This window comes from Orbicella faveolata, unplaced genomic scaffold (genome assembly GCF_042242905.1).
Source record: "Orbicella faveolata isolate gen_17 unplaced genomic scaffold, um_ofav_v1 contig_13, whole genome shotgun sequence".
NCBI classification, from domain to species: domain Eukaryota; kingdom Metazoa; phylum Cnidaria; class Anthozoa; order Scleractinia; family Merulinidae; genus Orbicella; species Orbicella faveolata.
In genome coordinates, this window is record NW_028301540.1 from 23,075,001 (window position 1) to 23,095,000 (window position 20,000).

Consider the following 20,000-nt stretch of genomic DNA (forward strand, 5'->3'; position numbering starts at 1 on the left):
AGCAACCCCACTGATAAGAACCTAACTTAAAATGTTAGCCTTAATAGGTTCTTATGTGGAGGGGGCTTAAAATGAAAATTTTAGCCTAACAGGTTCTTAAAACCCAGGTTCTTAAACGTGGGCTATTACTGTTTAGTATATTCTCAGCTCCGACTATTGCATTTCTAGCTCTCTGATTGGCTCAAAAACTCCGACTATGAGCCATTAGTCGGAGTTTTACCTTATATGGAAAACAGTGCGCCAAGTTTAAAAATTTTCCGCTCTGTAAAATTGTTGAAATAAAAATCGGCGGCAAAAACCCGATTAAGAATATACTAAAACAATTATTCCATTCGACCTTGTTGGATATGAAGTGATCATAACCAACTCGCGCTACGCGCTCGTTGGTTATTTATCACTTCATATCCAACGCGGTTTCATGGAATAATTGTTAAATATATTTCATTGAAATTCGCTCTTCCATGACCGACTTCCGCGAACAAAACAAGACTGGATGTTCGCTGTTCATTTAAGACTACAATCCTGGTCAAAAGTGTTGGGACAGTTACGGCAGATGACTTCACAGGCAGCCTCTCTTAAGACCAAAACAGCGCAAGCCCGCCTAGCCCCCTTCCCCCTGTCAATGTTGATAAAAATCTTGAAGAAAAAAAAATCCTTGACAAGAGCTTCAGAATAGTCACGTTTCAAGAATTGTTCGCCTCCTAGAACAGTATTCTCAAACTAAAGAGACGATAAGATAGATATTCACGTCTTATTCCAATAATAGTGATTTTTCAGCAATCGCGTTTGGTTCCAACACAACTGTCTAACCACTTTCTATTGTCCCTTTTTCCTTTTTTCCCACATCCGATCTAGTCTTCAGAATAGCTTCATTTTCATGTAACATTGTTAGGGGGGGCGGGTCATTGTACTTGCTTCTATTCATTTTTTGCTCTAAAACGTTAGGGACGTAGTTGAAATCGTGGGTTTTAGCGCGCAAAAAGGGGAGGTGTCCCAACAACTTATGGCCAGGATTGTAGGTTTACACTAGGGGAAATTGTTCCGGATTCGTGATGAATCCGGAACGTTTTAGTGTCGGGTTGATTTTGCCGTTTACACAAAAGTGGACGAATCCGAAATAAAAACTTCCCGGTTTGGTCGTGTCTCCGGAGATTTTGAATCCGTAATTTAAAGTGGGAACTTTGAATCCGGAGAGTTTTGTCGTGTAAACGATTTTCTCTCGAATCCGGATATTTTTCCGTCTGTGATCTTTTGAGTTTGCGGTGGAACGAAAATAGCGGATTACATGATCCAGTCGTAGTCGAGTCGTAGGCACATTGATGGCCATTTGATGGCGGTCGCTGGGTGATTACCTCGTGCTGTTTCGGGTGTAGGTAATCACTTTTATAATGGGTAATGCTATACTCCTCAGAAACCCAATTTATACTTTACTGCGCAGATGACGACGATGGCACGATCGAAAACCTCGACGGTTCTAGATATTAAGTAAAGACCAGAATAAATACCTGGAGGGACCTGACATGATGGACAACAGTACCGTGGCCAGCGAGTTGAAAGAAAACTTCAGACTGTCTCAACCTACCCCTAGCCTTATTTTCGGAGGCATTTTGTTTCTCGTTGTCGAGGCAACGAACTGCTTGTTAACCATTCCATAATGAATGTTCCCGGAGTTATCGTCGTGTGTAAACGGTTAAGAATCCGAATATCCTTTCACTGTAAACCCCTACTAATCCGAATACTCTAAAACTGATGAATCCGGGAACTTTTACGAATCCAAAAAAACTCCTTTAGTGTAAACCTAGTCCTAGATCGACCACTGTAATGTTCATTTGTCTGCCCGTGTTATGATCTGCAAATTTCAGTTAATTGATCAAACAACCAAAGTAGAAAAGATGGATTTTTTTCCCAGTATGATTGAAACTTAAACGCAATTTCTTCCTCGGCTAATTCAATTCAAGAAATTCCGGGTTTTTTAGCTGAGCTTGAGCATATTGCGTAGCGGTACAAATTTTCTACACAGATAGAAGAGCTGAGATGCCGTCACGCAGTTAGTAGTTTATAGAAATTATGGTATTTCCACTTGACTTTATTTGTCAGTCAATGCTTCAATTGCCATAAACCATAGAGGATTGGTTGAGTGTATCTCTAAAACTGCCACTGCATTGTAAGTTATCAGTGAAATCAATAAAATAAACAAGTGTTTAAATCATTTCCCGGAGTAGTGTAGTAACGTTCTTTATCAGGGATGTCGTGGGTATTGCAATGCACATGAAAAAACATATATATTTATACTAACTTAAAAAAAAAAAGTTTCCATTATTTCATCCACACAACGTTTCAAAAATTGCTTTCATCGGATTGCTGGAAACAAATATTTCACTCGAGTGGCTATCCGCGTCACGCAATTGTTTACATTCCAACGGCGGATTTTGGGCAAAATCTATGAGAAACACAGGCCAAGGCGGGCGACTTGAAACCATTTGCCCAGAGATATTTTTTGATATCCTAACAGGTGGGTGTATATTTAACCCGTAGAAAGTATTTTTATGGTATTTAAAGTTATAGCCCATAGAAAAATATGGCAATGTTTTTATGCAATAATTCTCTTGGGGCACACTGTCAAATTTTGCGTGTCAGTTTGATCTCTTTTCGGGCTCAAAACTAACTTTGATTTATTTTATTTTTCGCTTAGTCATACCACGAAGACCTGAACTGAATATAAAATCCATTGAGAGATTCTCAAGTAGCTGTTCTGCGGAGCGCGAAGCAATCAAATATTCGGAAAATTCAGCAAAACCGGAAGTAGATTTTGAGCCCAATCGGGTCGAAATCGTTTTTGGCGTATTTCTGTCAAAGAAAGCTGTATTAGCAGAAACTAATGCTCCGTTTCTATTCTTACTAGGACCTATCTATGGACAAAATACAAGCGAAATCAATTTTTCGACTTGTGCCATTGATAGGCGATTTAGGTCCATTTTTATAGGCATTCACTCTTAAGCAACCAGTCACTTAAATGTACCAAAACTATTGTCAGTATAATATTGTAAATAATTAAAACCCCTTTTAAGCAGCCACGCCTACAGAGCGGCCCCGGCCACCTTTCTGCCATTCCCATGAGTGTTCTTCTATTATTTTTAAAAGGGGTTAAACTGTAATCCTACATGTGTAGAATCTAGACTCCTTCCAAAAGCAAAATACATGTTGCACTGATTTGAATTATGCTACTCATATGTGATCAAAAAGTAAATAATTGGCAAGAATAAATTATGATCATTTTCATAGCAGTCATTCATTGTGAAGATCCATACTTCCCTGCCCCCCTACCCATGAAGTTGGAGGGAGGATGTCAAAGACCCAAAATTTACTGAGGTTGGTGGGGTAATATGTCAAACCCTTCCATTCTAGCTACACATTGTTAAAAAGTATTGAAGGGCTGTATATGATACCGATCAATTTTTGAAACTCTGTGTAAAATACAACACTACAATTTAAAAACAATTTTTGAATTTGGTTTTGTGATATCCGGAGTAATCAAGGTTAACGTCGAGATAAGTGTTATCAGCCTCAGCCTTTGGCTTTGTCTGATACCACTTACCCCGACCTTGATTATTCTGGATATCACAAAAACCAAAATCAATATAGAATTGTTTTATTATACATTGTTTTGAAGAAAACAATGACAAACGCACTGTTGAAGAACAAATCGATGACACCTTTTTTTTCCTTGACTGTGTGAAAGATGGCACTCACAGCTAGTGAACTTGAAATAACTCTTAGAAATCATGCATTGTGTGCGCAACCTACAGATTATTCACTAATCTGCTAGGTTGCACTTATTCACAGAATTAACAAAATTAACTGTAGGCTCTTAGCCAATGAGAAGATAGTAACCACAAACGTTTAATAATTAATTGTTATTTGTAGCACTTGACTTAATTGTACTTTCCCTATCTGTCTGGCTCCAGACTCAGCTTAAGATGACTCACATTTGGCTAAAATTAAATCCCTACTAATTCAACCCATTAAATGTCATCAATTAGTCGCTTGGATGGAAGACTTAAAAATTCACACCAATTATCAACTGAAAATGCAACTCTGGCAAAGAGAATATAATAAATAGAGTGCTATTCTAAAGATTCTGATTGGTCTCTTAATAATCAGGTCGCGATTAAATATGTCAAGTAAGGATCAAACCCACAATCCAACTTCCCCCCCCCCCCGACTCCCCTTTCTTTTAGATGTTATTATCTAAATATCGCATTAACCCATAAAGGATAGAAAGACACAAATTATGAACTAAGTGAACATCCGAACAATAAGCTCCTCTATGGCTTTAATGAACAGCACACGCAGCGTTTCATGAAAATCGACTGTGAAATTGTGTCGCACCATTTCACATGAAAACTTCAGCTCACAAATTTAGCTAAAAGTGATTCCTACTGGTAAAAATCATGTGGTAAATGACTTTTACAAAATTTCGTGAATCGTTGAAACAATCGCTGATCGAAAATTCAAAGTGGTTTCAAAAAATAAGTATTTTAGAAGAAAATATAAGCTGACGAATAACGCGTAAAGAAAGTGATGTTTCTGATACGTTTATAAATTCGAAAAATCAGATGAAAAGAAGAAAAAATAACAGTTTCCTTGGAAAAACTAAAATGTGCAAAGACTGACTCTTCTACCTGTAAACTGTACTGGCTCACTCATCGTCAAATAGAAAATTTACAGTGGATTACAAGCTGGAAAATTTCAGTGGAACAAGCTTTTCATATGCAAATCTAGCAATGCATACATTGAACACCGGAGTCTTTGATCAACACGATCAGCGGCCTTGCCTCATGTTAAATTGATGATTACAGTGAATTCACTGGGTTTTGACAATTGAGGCTATTCGTCAATTCGGAGGGGAGACCGTGTTGATTTCACTAATGGAACACCAATCGAATAAATGCAATTCCATTGGTACCAATGGACGAGTAGAATGCACCCCTACTCATCCTGAAGCCATCCGAAATAATCTAAGTCTATAATGACATCCATTTCACCAATGAAACAGCAATCGAATAAGTGTAATTCCATTGGTACCAATCGTACCATTGGTACCAATGGACGAATAGAATGGACCCCTATTCAGCCAGAGACAATTGGAAATATTCTACGTCTTTATAATGAGATGCATTCCACCAATGGAACACCAATCGAATAAGTGCAATTCCATTGGTACCAATCGTACCATTGGTACCAATGGACGAGTAGAATGCACCCCTACTCAGCCTGGTCGGAAATATTCTAAGACTTTATAATAAGATGCATTTCACCAATGGAACACCAATCGAATAAGTGCAATTCCATTGGTACCAATCGTACCATCGGTACCAATGGACGAGTAGAATGGATCCCTACTCGGGCCGCCGGAGCTCCGCTATTAATTTAAGTTCATTCACCAGTATTGCATTGCGTATCCCTACTGCACATAATTGAACGCGTGCTTAGCGCGCGCGCATTAAAAAATGGCGGCTTTTTCTTGACGGCTGGACCTCGCCATAGAGGTAAATCGTCATTTTCGCGCAAACGAGTATGGTGACCTATCATTTTTTTCTGTTGTTTTGAATTGAGTAATAAATTCCTCTGTGTAAAATAATGTGGACCAGTTCTCAGTGTAGAACAAAGAACAATCGTCGGAAAAGTGAATTTGGCAAGCAATCGTGACTACAATCATGATGCTATTATAAGGACTTATTGGGTATAAATAAGGTGCCGTTGCTCCTAAACGAACATGGGGACCCCTCATTTTTATTTCAAAATTTAAGTTCCTGTAATATAAACAATCAATAGGCAAAGTTTCACAAAAATCTCAGAGCAGACTCTATTTCAGTGGAATGACCTTAACAAGTTAATGAGTAAAGCAGAAACGTCTTTGAAAAGTTGGCGGGATCGGGATTTCCAGGCAAAAAAGGGCGGGATGGCGGGATTAACAGGAAAAAATTGGCGGGAAAGTGGGATCTGAAAACCCTACTGTGGACCCTCAAAACCTTTTCTCACGAAAAAAGAGAGCACAAAATAAGATATGAGCAAGATCAGATGCAAGAAAAAGCCGACCGCGTTAATATCCAGTCAGCACTGAGCCTGATTCCGTTTGATTGGTTGTGGTAATTAGTGACAGAGCTGGGATTTGTTTATCTGAAAGTCAAAATTTTTTATATCCCTGACCTAAGATATTTGAAAATCAAGGAGATCAGGACATGAGGTATAACTATGAGGGTTTGTTTAGTTCCTTACGGTTTGCCACATGCAAGGCCATCACGATTCATTCGATTCATTGTGGTGACGTAACCGAGACGAACAGCCAATTTTCGCTCGGACCACGTGACCCGAAACCGATTGACTGCGGGAAAATATCAAGGTCTAGAAACTAGGCAATATCCGCATAATAGTTTCAGTTGAGGCTAATAACTAGCGATAACTCTTTGGCAACTTTTCATATCTCGAGCAATTTTTTCGAGCAATTTTTTTTCACACTCGGGTTATAGATTCAGGTCAGATCCAGGAGGCAACGGGAACCTCGCTAAACAAAAAGTTTTAGGTCTCGTCCAGATTACGCCGCAGGAATTTGAAAATGGAGCTTTATTTCTCCTGTTAGGCCTTCCGTCCACCGTAATCCGTCATGAAAACGGAGCTTTTCAAAAATGCTCTTCAAACCGGAGGAGCTTTGCGTTTTAGTGTAGACTGAAAACTTTTTGAAAACAAAGCTTTTCGGAAACATTGAGGTTACGATAATCACGTGATTTCCCTGCCCGGGTTTTACTCAAACACAAATCTAAAATGACCGGTGATTGTTGCGTTTTCAAATTTCTCCGGCGTTTTGAAAACGAAAAGCACATAGCGTATTTTACTGGGCACACGACTGGAGATTTTGTTGAATGAAGGTGAACTTTCGAAACGTTGTATGTAATAAGGTATGTTTAAGCCATGCACGTGGCAGAAGGTGAGTGATTATTTTTGTTGAATAACAAAAAAAAGGTTAATTGAGTATTTTTGTCTCATAAAGTAAATTTGGTAATTGAAGTTGAACAAATATTGTTGTTGAGTGAAAATGGTGCTAGTCCGGTCCCACAAAAACGCAGACCATGCGAAGACCATGCAGACTGCTGACTGCTGACCATGCAGATTGTGCAGACCGTGCAGACCGTGCAGACCGTGCAGACCGTGCAGACCGTGCAGACCGTGCAGACCGTGCAGACCGTGCAGACCGTGCAGACCGTGCAGACCGTGCAGACCGTGCAGACCGTGCAGACCGTGCAGACCGTGCAGACCGTGCAGACTGAGTACTTTTTTTCACTAGGGGCTTACTAGTGGTCCACTAGGAGCGCTTTCCATTCGACCAAAAATTCCTGTGTGAATTTCCCGAGTTAGCTACACTGAAAAAATTTATATATCGTCGTCCACGCCTAATGCATCCTTTTTAAAGCTTTAGAATCGATAGTCGAGCAACTCCAAAGCACGTAAAAGAGGCCGAGTCTACCATCTGTTTCCCCTTCGTTTTGTATTTTCGCGCGAAACTTGGAACGTGATGGCCTGGGACGGGTTAGTCCAGCCAACCGGAACAAATACGGTTCCACTCCTCGTGATCAGTAGAATATCCGGAAGATAGCGCTCATAGTGTAGGAAGAAAAGTACGAGGATGTGACAAACATGTATCCAGCTAAAGTGTTACTGCTGATGTTCGACTGTCATATACTGTGTTGTACGTGTGGCTGGAATGTATGTCTTGCCGAACACCAAGAGGAGTTTAAACCATCTTGCTTGCATGTAGAAGTAAGTTAAGTTACGTTTAATTTACTTAAATAAGTTACGTGTCCAAGTTATGGTTATTTGAATAATCATAACTTACAGGTTCTTCGTAAAAGTCCAGGACAAGTCAAATCATGAATCTTGTGTTCTGGTGAGCTTTAAGACGGTCCAAGCGTCGATCGGGAGACTGCTTGACTGATGAAACGCGCCATTTTGAAATCAAGTTAATGATTCGATTAGCGCCCTTCCAAGCATTCCCAAACAATGAATCGATCAAATGAAGACATCAACGTCAACCCTCGTGGAGTCGGGGGTGGGAATTTTAGTCGGTGGCTGTTGCAGTGGAACCCCGACATTCCGATATGGCAAGGGGACAGCAAAACAGCAAAAGCGGGGGCAGCCCGGAAATTAAAACCTGGAAACCGGAATCCGGAATTCGGAATCCGCAAACCCGAATTATTGAAATTGAATATGACGACTGAGATAATTCACTTCAGTAGTGTCCAATAAATAAGTATGGGGAAAAAGTATTTTTTGTTTTTGTTTTCAACTTCAACCACAAACTGTAATAAAAAACAAAACAAAAACAAAAACAAAAACAAAACCAAACAAAAAAAAAAAACATGACTAATTTTATACAACCTCTAGCTATGCATATGGCCCAGTTGTTCAAAAGATGGATCCACTATCGTAGGGCACTATTCAAGCAGGGCTAGTGAGTTTTCGAGTGGATAGAGTTATTCATCCTTTGTCTAGATCGCATTGCTTTGAGAAGACTGGTGAGCAGCACCATAGCAAAAAGCCTGTTCTTACAGCATTGACATCACAGCAACGTTTGCTAGCAATGAGTTTCTGGCAATCGTTAAGCATCGTTTAAAAACATGTGGTTCGATCCGTTCTCAAATGAGGAGAGGACAGAAGTAAGTGCGCAACCGTTTCTAGAAAATATTTGAATACGATGGCGGATAAGAATATCTGGTGGTGATTTGTGACAGTAAAAGGTAAGGTAAAGTCTATACGCGAGCCAGGCCGGAGCTTATCCCGGTTTCTGTAATGTGAAGCGACTAGGAGTACATATACTTCTACTCCTCCCCAGATGGGCATATTGCGGACCTTTCCTTTTTATTAAAACAAAAACTCAGCCGTACCGCTCGATTTATCTCGCCGAATTTATTTAAATATGCGAATCATGTAAATATGGGACCCGAAATGTTACTGATATCACCTGGCATGGCTAACATTAGCAAGTTTAGTGTCCCATATTTTCATATATTTGAAACAAATTCTTGTAAAACATCGCATATTTACCAATAGTTCGGAATGATAAAGTGACCATTGGAGGTGGCTTTTGTCATATGAAGAACGCGAACAACTGTTGATGTTGAAATGGCCCTTGCCATTCTCGTCCCCAGAGCTACTCGTCTTAAAATGTCTTTGCATTTCGCCGACAACGTGACCAAAAGAAACGGGGGCTCTGGGTACGAGAATGGGCCCTTGGTTGCTACGCTGGTTTGTGCGCATACGTTCCACACATCACGCTGGGCATTGATTACATGTCACTCGCTAGGGTTGGAAACGATGAAATCGACAATCGACAATCGACAAGTAGGCAAAATGTTCCCACTGTGATCAAATCAAGCTAACTGAACCTGTAATAAAACCAGGAGCATATTGCCAACCATTAACTGCTAACAGCTACAGCTAAGATACTAACTGCTATTTGAAAAAATTGTATTGAAATGTAACGGCAAATCCGGTTGTACCTGCGAATGGCATAGTGCGCGGGAAATATTTGACTCTTTTACAAATCAAAGAAAACCCGGAAGAGAAACGATGTTTCGTTCATTACGCCAGTTGCGTGATCATGGTGTGACAACAAGATCGTTTACCACAACAACAGGCCAAAGTCCTTAGGCAAAATAGTATCGCATTGTTTTCTTCAGTGACACTTCAGATGATGCTTGCATAGATATTGTATTTCGTCAGTATATAGTCTAACTTCCTTGTCGCGGGATGATGAAAATGTTCTTCCAGCTAAACGGAGCTGGCAAATAACCAGGTTTACCACCTTTCCCTTCATTCCTTAATCCTAAGAGAAAGGACATCTTCTTGGCGCAAACTCGGCACTTGTAACTGCTAAACTGTGATTTTCAGTGGTGAGATAATTTGGCTGACAGAGTGAATCTGTGCTCTTCTCGGCCTCTGGGACAGCCTGACGGTTGCTGCGGTGAATATTTTCAAAGGTTAGTGCATTTTTTCACATCTAATGCTTGTTCTACGGATTGACGTCACTGACTTAGCCACGGCACGTCTTTGTCTCGGTTGTGAACAGTGTTTGTCTAGTAATTCCATCGTTTAGCGAGCAAATGCGCAGCCACAGTGCGGGCAGACATCTGATAGTTTACTCATTTGTGTTATATGTGTTAAAAAATGTCAATTTATCCGTTGAAAACGACAGAACACCACATGTTAAAGGTCCTAATTGAGAAGGGTTTTCATGATCACATTCTATGTTGTGGTTAAAACACAAATGAGTGCTGGATAAGATTTTTCCCTAGCTGTAAAAATCAACAGACGGTGAATAATTCTGAACTGAATCACATTTTACGCCATCTAAGCTTGACTGACGCCTTGAAATTAATATTGCGTGTCCGACTCTTAGCAAAAGGATGCCCTCGAACAAGCGAATGCTGTAGAGAAACATGGGAAATCGAAGAATTTTGAGACTGATTTGTTGATGCATAAGTCAGAAGTTACAGAAAGGCCTGTTTAACTGTTTTACTGGAGTCCATTAATCTGACCTTTCAGCTGTTGGTTGCATTTAAAAAGCATTGGCGGTCACGATTAAACGGATATTTGATGTTCTGATGTAGCGTTTCGACGAAAAATAAAACCATGACATGCAATTCTATGTCTTTACCAGAAGCTGGAATATCGTCTCGGTAAATCGTATCAAGTTAATCCGAGATTGTTTATAAATCTAAAAATCTGTTCCATATGAGCCCGGTCAACCGGGCTTGCTCGGTTTCCGAGATCTCGCCTCGCCATTCTTTCCTTCGTAAAAATTGCGATGTGTTCATATGAGAAGCCGGGCTGGCCCGATTACCGAGATCTCGGTTTTTGCGACCGAGATCTGGGTAACCGGGATGAAATTTTCCCATATGAACACTCCAGCCCGGGTAACGGGGACGAAACTTTTTAGGCAAAATAGCTTCGCTTTCGCAACATAGCTGCCAAAATGGCATAATTTTTGTCTTGTATGTATTTACACTTTAGGGGTATGAGAATTAGCTTTATTAGTTACAAGAGTCCACAAAGCTACGACAGCCGCGAACGATACAAGTTTATGTTCCACCATTTTGGTTGTGTTTCTTGGATTTCATCCCGGTAGGCCGGGCTGAGATTTCTCATATGAACAGACAACAACATTCATCCCGGTAACCGAGCCAGCCCGGTTACCGGGCTCATATAAAGAGGCCCGGAGAGGAAGTCACAAACGTCTTATTTTTTAGGGGCCCCGGTTACCGAGATCTCGGTTACAGGGCCAGCCCAGCTTCTCATATGAACACATCGAAATTTTTACAAAGGAAAGAGTGGCCAGGCGAGTTCTCGGAAACCGAGCCAGCCCGGTTGACCGGGCTGATATGAAGAGGCCCTTTTAGCTGGTTTTCATGCGTTTCGTCTACCCAGGTCAAATTGGAATTTGCAAATGCTGGTTCTTGGGGAGGAAGAAAAGCCGGAGAACTTGAAGAAAAACCTTTGGAGATTACAATAATATTATCGACAAAATTCTAATTTAATCCGTCGACTGGCTAAGTCACTGGAACTGGCCAACCTGTCATTTAAAGGAGAAGGTCACTCCAAAAACCGTGTGTTTTTTTTCTATCACCAATAAAAAGTTCACATTGAGTTGAGTTACTCACCGTTGTTTTAGATTCTGAAGTGGATGCGATCCCAATGAAAAAGAAGTGAAAAGTTCGACACCGGGAGCCGCCATTTTGAAAGGATCTTGCAGGTCAGGCCGCATATCCGTGGCGTCATTCCGTCCGAACTGGCGCGAAGCTCATAGGCTGAAGCTCTTCCTTTCTGTTCTAAATTCGTTTATTCAGCTGTGAGCTAAAATGTTCGTTCCCGCGCTGTAAAACCAGAACCGAAAAGGATAGCGAAAGAGGAGCGACTTTCCTTAATTTGTCTGCAAAGAACAAAAAATTGCCAAAGAAGTGGTTCAAACAACTACGTCGGGATCGGATGAGAGATTCATGCAAAAAAACTCGAAAATGTGTATGTGTCCAACGAGCATTTCACAGACGACTGTTTCAAAACTGAATACCGATTTGAGCTTGTGGGTGGAAACACAAGAAAGAGGTCATTGAAGGAAAATGCTTTCCGACAATTTTTCAACGGGAGGCCCTTGTAAAGGCACCCACTACAAGCGAACGGCGCATCGCAAGGAATGAAAAGAGGTAGCTATCAGTTATACTTTTCATTTTTAAAATATTTTTGCCCGGCAGAACTGTCGTTGATTTGATTTGGTAAATATTATTTCTGCGCAAGGAATTGAAGCTCTTCGCTGGACTGCAAGGCTCGAATTTTAAGAAAAAACCTTGGGTCCAGCTGGCCCCTAAGTTTTCAAGTTTGGTCGCCAGCACAAGCATTTTAGTCGCCAAAAATTTCCGACCCTTCAGGCTCAATATATTTAACGAAAAAGACGCTAAAACGGCGTGAATCACGGGTTTTTTCATGTATAATCAGTTTGCCGCTTTTTTTTCTATAACAACGGGGAAAATGGCTAAATGAAATTCTTTTTTTTCATTTACCAGTCTTACCAATATTTATAAAAAAGCTTCCATGTTGCAAGCATTAATTCATTATTTTTCGTAGCCTGGCTCTAGGTTTTTCGTGTTTTCGTGTTCATTGATGCATAGCGACTGCACGCGCTTTTTGGAAGTGATTTATTAAATTTCTTAGGGTACCGTGGAAACTTCAAATGCCCTGCAGATTTCTTTAATATTACAAGTCAGACTAACCCGCTACGGTTTTCTTTTATCGAAAAAATATTTTTTTCGATTTATAAATCTCTTGCGTGGGCCAAAATCAGAGCGTGTTTAATAATCGGCCTTGACAGCCAGGGATGAGTTGAAATACTTACAAATTTTTAAATGCTAATTTGATTTGAAATACATCGGAAGAAGTAGTTAATTGTACATCAGTCCTATCGACAACTACCGATAACAAGTCCTGCTGTAGCGAAATCCGATATCCGCGTGTAAATAATATTTTGTCTTAAATGTGTTACAATTTGTTTTCAATTTTATCACCACGATTCATCATTAAATTAAGGCAGTTTTTTTTATTCACATTATTTTGGGGAATTACAGTTGCTAATGAAAGCAAATCTACGGTAAAAAATGAAGCTGTAATTTTACTGCATGCTTTGTCAAGTAACGAGGCGAGTAAACACGACACATGCGATACAGATAAACACATTAACAGCGTGGATTTTCCTTCAGCTTGTTTACGCATGTAAAAGTTGTGTATACTTTTTTCTTCTATCCAAAATCTATCACATATGCTTAGCTTTCCAACAATACAAATTACAATTCGCACAAAAAATCTTAGGTAATGTTAACGAATGTCGTCAATTTCACATTTCAAGTTAAAGACGTCGATTTCACTTCGCATCTTACATGTAAAGTCACTGCGTATTTCACAAGAGTCCACGTAGTACATACGTGTAAAGAAACCTAGGCAAACACGTACGAGCACGAGCAAAATGTATCCAAATTTTATAAGTAAAACACAGACTTGTGAAGTGGAAAGCATTCGCCGATTTAAACACACCTTTGAAAACTTGTCAGTTTCTGTGATGCCAGCTAGAACTCCCTCCGCATTGAACCACCAGTAAAATAAAAATGGAGACAAATCAGATAAAAAGCACTAAACTGGGGATTTATTTAAGCCACCAGTTCAATTCTGAGAGCGATTTACAATTAAAAATAAACTTCCTCTTCCGCTCACTGCGTCCATTGTAATTGTACTGCAAAATGTACCTTCCATCTTGGTGACCTACTCGGCAACAAACACAATCTGTTTGCATCGGCATGGTTGCACATCTCTAACAAGTTCACCACAGAGCATTTTCCGACCGATCGTTCCATTCACCTTGGTTATTGTCATCCCCAGAATCACTAGCAAGTTCTGGCTTCAAGAGCAGCCATATTAAAGCCCAAAAGAACTCATTCTCGGACGGAATGACGTCATGGATATGCGGCCTGGCCTGCAAGATCCTTTCAAAATGGCGGCTCCCGGTGTCGAACTTTTCACTTCTTTTTCAATGGGATCGCATCGATTTCAGAAGCTAAAATAACGGTGAGTAACTCAACTCAATGTGAACTTTTTATTGGTGATGGAAAAAAATACATGGTTTTGGAGTGACCTTCTCCCTTAAAGACAAAGCTTTTGTTAATCAAATTTGTATTTTACTGTTTCATAATTATAAACCGCAAATACGTCTGACTTCCTTTCCACGAAAATGAATATCAATAATGTAAGCATTGATTATTGAACGTAGATTAAAAACCTTTTCTCGTGAGGAAAAGAGTGCGCGAAATAAGATTTGAGCAAGATCAGGAGCAAGAAGAATCTGATCGCGGCATGGGAACCAGGCAATGTGCGCGCAACTCTGAGTTTCAATTGCCCACAATCTGAGCGGTAAGTCTTTGGTAACTTTTTTATATTTCGAGTAATTTTTTGCGAGAATTTTTTTCTCGCTTGGGTTATCGATTCATAGTTGCGTCACACCATTGTATGGAGCCTGTCAGTAAGCTTTCTTGGTTCTCTTGCTGTAAAAAGACTTGCTCGCAAGCTATGTTGCGCGTTGTGTTGCCGAGGTAAAGGTGGTGCAGGTAGCAAAGAAACTTATTGAACGCATAAACGAAAATAACCTGAGTGTTACGTTCAACACTCGATAACAGGGAGTTTAAGAAAACCACAAAGCGCAACGGCAACGGGAACGTCGCTAAACAAAAGATTTAGGCCCCGTCCACATTACTTGGGAGGAATTTAAAAACGGAGCTTCATTTCTCCGTTAAGGTCTACCGTCCTCACTAATCCGTCACGAAAACGGAGCTTTTGGAAAACGTTCTTCAAACCGGAGGAATTTGAAAACGCCGGCTTTGTGCTTTAGTGTAGACAGAAAACATTTTGAAAACGAAGCTTCTCTAGAACTGTACACCGAATGCAGATATGGCGGACCACTCGTTCGGCGCCCGGGACGAGTGCATAAAAGCGAGGCTAGTAGGGCCTCGTGTTTTGTTTTGACAATACTTCTCCAGCTAGAAAAGTCTTGTTTCGTCGACGATCTAGTCTGTTTTATTTCGTTAGGTTCCCTGCCCGAGTTTTACTCAAACACAAATCAAAAATTACTGGTGATTGTTGCGTTTTCAAATTTCTTCGGTTTTGTGTGGACGGAAAACATTTGATGCATTTTCAGAACGATGGCTGAGCACGTGCGTTATAATTCTTAATACATTTCTTTGCCGTCCTCTGCAAGAAAACAACGTGAAATGACCAAACTCTGCGTTTTCTGGAGAACGAGAACTGACCACAACGGATAATTTTTAAAATTTGTATATTGACAAAGAGAAACAAACTAATTGATTTTGGAGTATCGCGAGATTTTTAGGTAAAATATAAAGTCATTATTTAATCGACGTTGTCCGCGGTGTTGCCGTCGTAGCTTCTTAAACTCCCTTTCTTAAACTCGACGGTGGTGGCGCCGAGGAAAACACCTAGTAAAAATGAATTTATATTTTACCAGCGAAATTCGGAACTGTCTAGATCTGTTCAGTACGCCAGTATGTCTAAAAACTTGCTCAGGTTAAATGTTCAATGATAGCGTTTAATTTTAATTAAATGGAAAAACAAGAAAATTAGCCGTCGTCGTTTGCGTTCTTCAGAAAATGCAAAACTTAGTCATTTCACGTTTCTGTTTTGCAGAGAACGACGAAGAATTGTACATAGATTTATAACGCACGTGCACAGCCATTGTTTTACTCATTATAAGCACTTAATGACTGGCCCCAGGGGAAACAGTGAGTTTTGCTTCCCCAAGACTCTCAGTGTTGAACTTTGAGGTCAAACTCACTGTTTCCCGCGGAGCCAGTCATTAAAATAATTAATTAAATTCATTTAGGATGCATAGACCCGCTGCTACACCAGGTAAGTTTTTGTGCAGTGAAAGGCTAGGTCTGTTGATTCTGGTGCCACCAACTTACAAATGGTTACGTGTAAATCGTCTTGAAATGATGAGTTCTTGTCTTACCAACGATTGTAGCAGCCTTGCAGGATTTTTTTTACTGAAGAAATTCTCTTGCAACGCTTCTTGGACGATGGGCCAATATTGCCACAGACCTTGGCTAGTATAAGAGAGCATTGACAAATCTTCCAAGTTTAATTTTGCCAATGCATTTCTTCTTAAAACAGGCTCAGTAAAACCGGTAGACAAAATGGCAACTAAAGCAGATGTCGAACCGATGGACGACGACTATAGAAAAATCTTGAGGAGGTGCAGAGAAATGCTCGTGAAAGACATGGAACCGGAAGAAGTTTTACTGAAGATGGTAGATCCATTCCTATTTACTACAGAAGACGAAAAAAAAATAAAGTCGAGGGACCTGACTCGACAACAGCAATGTGAAATATTGTTAGATATGCTACCAAGAAAAGGTGCAGGAGCTTATGAAAAATTTAAGAAAACAATTGAGAAAGTTCATCCACATCTTACAGGAATAATCCTAGAAGCCGGTAAGTGACTTTCAGCGACGGAAATTCTCCTAAGTATGGGTGAATGGCAGTGGATGGATATTCATCAAAGCAAACACGTGCGTTGTATCAGTCTCTGATCAGTACCTTAAGGGCAAAACCTTAATAACTCTCTTTTTTTCTCAAGCATCTGACCGGGCCGAAATCCTAAATCCTCGAATTTGATTGGCTAATCATACGCACGTGACCGGTCCAGCTTTTTACGATACGACCCACGGGCCGGATTTTTTTTCCCGCTGCCTAAATTTCGCTGTTAAAAGTTAGCGGTAATCGTCAATCTTTTGCCTTTTTTAAACATCCATCGACGATTAGTCAACGCAAGTTTTTTCCTCTGGAATACATTTAACGAATTTCCTCGCTTTCTGCTATTCAATTTACGGTAGAAAAGTGACGAAGTGATTTTAAAAGCAACGACTGACAGAACTTGTTTTTGTAGTAAAACTTCAAACTTCGCACGAAATTTCACACCGCAAAAACAATTTTGGAGAACTTAACTGGTGAAATAAATGCAACTAACACAAAGTAGTTCGAAAAAAATCTGTTTTTTAATACATCTTTCTTTGTCTACTATCTGAGTTTACTCGCTCGTTGCCAAGATTTTTTACAAATCGTTAGTAGACGGCGCCCAAGCTGATTCAATGACAAGAGCTGCGTTAACGCATTTGTAATCTGTAAAACCAATTTACTGCAGGAAAAAAAAAAAAAAAACATGTTATTTGCCGGCTTAGGGTCGGTCCGTATGGTGAAAACTGTGACCTCGGGCTTGAAAATGCTGCCCTCGGCCTACGGCCTCGGGCAGCATTTTCAAGACCTCGGTCACAGTTTTTCACCATACGGACCGACCCTAAGCCGGCAAATAACATATATATATTCGAGTCACAGATGTTTAGTGGTCTTTCATAAATTACAATATTTAGAGAGGAAGCCACATCAGCCTTAGCCGGTTTTCATGCAGGTCCTCTATTCTGGTCAAATTGGAAATTGAAGGTGCTGGTTTTTGCGGAGGGAGGAAAACCGGAGATCGAGGAGAAAAACAACAAAGAGGACCAACAACCAACTCAACCCGCATACAGCGGGTCGGCACCGGGTCGGGCGCCATCCCGGCTCCCCTGTCTTTCTGACATTTTATATTCCTCGATTGAGGATCTTAACCAAAATGTTCTTACAGACGCCAGTTAGGACCTCTTGTTATGACGGCCTATTTGTGATGTTAGAACTCCTGTGCCCTATTTTCTTCAGTATACAGTCGATATTTCTTCCTATTTATTCAAACCCAGCCTAGTAAGCAAATCTCTAGTACCTTCATTTCCCAGGGGAGCATAGAAGGTCCACCTAAACTCTTTAAATTTCGGCTTTAATGGATCTCCTTTATTTGGCAAGTGGTCTACCCAATTCCCTTTCTCTCAATCTACAAGAGGTCCTTGCGGTTTGTCAATTTTGTTTTTCTTTGCTTCTACGTATCTTTAAATGTCTTAGAGCTCTGTAATTCCAAGGCCGATGATCCGTCGCCTGGAACTTGTCGGGATTAATTTGACAACTTTTTCTGCCTATATAGGGCATTTGCATTACAGGTCAGCCTGTGGGTGGGGCATTGCCAAAAGTAACTCTGCCTTCCAGTCTGTAAAATATGTACATCTTTCGTTGTTTATAGGACAGCTTTGCCGGGAAAGACGTTCAAATCAAAAACGCTTGGCGTTTTTTATACTGCGAATGTACTTGTCAATTGCAAAGCTGCCTTACCACACGGGTAGTCAAATGTCGAAATATGAGCGTAAAGTCCCTTACAATATGAAATGCTAGTTGCTGCATTTTTGTTTAGTTTGTTACTTTTTGAAGGTGCATTGCTTCCTAAAACCATATACAATTAATTAAGATCGTTTTCGTTGTGAACAATTATTGTTTTCATTATCAGTTTTGACCAATTAGCTTGGAACTTGCTTACGAATTTCTAAGGGGTCTGATTAAATGTGTTCATGTGACTTCTTTTCTTGCAGCCTACTCACTCGTTGGCATTGTTTCTGAATCAATGTTTTCAGTTACTAGTTTATTATATACGTTAGAACGTTAGTGGATTTTACTGTTCTTCTTTCCCTACAGAAAACAAAGAATTGAGATCTGAACTCAGAAATGAACGGAAAACCAGCGCAAACCGTCAAAGAAGACTTACACGTAGCACAGGTACATTTAATAAGAAGTATATTTTGTAACATAGTAGCGAAATTTCATACGTGGATGCTATAGGTTTTCTTACATGACTACATCTTAAAAAGCTATAATGTATTTACCCGAAAGAAATGGAAGTAATTTGACAGAACTATATCACCGGAATACTTGTCCAAAACTTATAATGTGCGTTTTATGCTCTTTGGTTCTTACAACGGAAAATTTTTGAATAGTTTACTATTTAGTATGGACCGTTCAACTTTGTCTACGTGGCACTAATGACAGCAGATCAGAGTAAGTAACTTGGCAGGAATGCAAACGTAAAATTAAATGTTTCGCAGGGTATTCGTTGAGGACAAAAAACTTGACTCTAATTTGCATTTACAGAGGTGACTCGACACTTCTGTTAATAACCTGAGTATCAGGCCTTTCTTAGCAAGAGGGTAGGGGTATGGGGAATTACTAGGAAAGGCCTTTCTTTGCCGGGTGCTTCCTCCTCCTACCTTGCGAGTAAGAAAAGCCGAAGACTCGGGCTATGCTCTTAAGGTCTCAGAAAAAAATCGTGACAGCAAGTTCCAGATGATTTCCTCAACTGCTGTTCTGCTTTCGAGATACGTTTGCTCGTATAACAAGAAAACTGGTTTGTTTCATCATCAAATTCAAACAGCAGAGTGCACGTGGTTTGGCATAATATTTTGTTTCTCTATAATTTTTAACCTTTTTTTCTTAAGTTCTACTGAGTGAAATTTTTGTAACAGAAATATTAGTTCCCATGAAGGAAACATTTTGTTTTTTTTTAACAGAAAGTACTTTTGTGTCCCTTTCAATCGAAAACTCAACGCCGTCTGGAATGGAATAAGTTAAATAGAAAGTGTTGGTTTAGTTCACTTAGTCCGTGTTTTCACGAGAGATGTTTACCTTGGTTTTGTTTTAACTTTACTGAAGTGAAATTTTTAATCGTGTAAACACAATAGCAAACCTCTGTAAATGGCGGCAAAATCAGAACTAAGCCAACCTAGGCTTGTCGACAGTTGAACGCCTCATCAGGCATGGTTTAGCTCAGTAACCGACGGTAATCGAGGAAAAGCAGACGTTGTCGCGACATCTTGGCAGCAAGTGTTCACGCGTTCAGCCCGTAAAGAAGACAAAAATAGACAAAGATTCCTCCTAATGTAAGTAGGTTTCAAGTCAACGGGCAAAAAAAGCTAAATAAACTCATGTTT

The 20,000-nt window shown here is 40.0% G+C and overlaps 2 protein-coding genes across 11 annotated transcripts in view; one reads left to right on the plus strand and one right to left on the minus strand.

Moving 5' to 3' along the window:
- The window catches only part of LOC149115657 (uncharacterized), a 10,076-nt gene extending 5,161 nt beyond the window's left edge, over positions 1 to 4,915 (minus strand). Inside the window, exon 1 of the mRNA XM_089285925.1 lies at positions 4,683 to 4,915. Coding sequence (XP_089142051.1) covers positions 4,683 to 4,707 — 25 coding nt within the window. The 5' untranslated portion in view covers positions 4,708 to 4,915. The remainder of the gene's footprint in view (positions 1 to 4,682) is intronic.
- Positions 4,916 to 9,594: 4,679 nt separating this feature from the next.
- The window catches only part of LOC110059758 (uncharacterized), a 150,709-nt gene continuing 140,303 nt past the window's right edge, over positions 9,595 to 20,000 (plus strand). For 5 of the 10 annotated variants that reach the window (XM_089285864.1, XM_089285868.1, XM_089285867.1 and 2 more), the window contains exons 1-3: positions 9,597 to 10,034; positions 16,276 to 16,596; positions 18,712 to 18,792. In XM_089285864.1, coding sequence (XP_089141990.1) covers positions 16,299 to 16,596; positions 18,712 to 18,792 — 379 coding nt within the window. In that variant the 5' untranslated portion in view covers positions 9,597 to 10,034; positions 16,276 to 16,298. Of the gene's footprint in view, positions 10,035 to 13,974; positions 14,161 to 16,275; positions 16,597 to 18,711; positions 18,793 to 20,000 lie in introns of all 10 variants that reach the window. The other 5 variants (XM_089285862.1, XM_089285865.1, XM_089285869.1 and 2 more) reach the window with 3 other exon arrangements.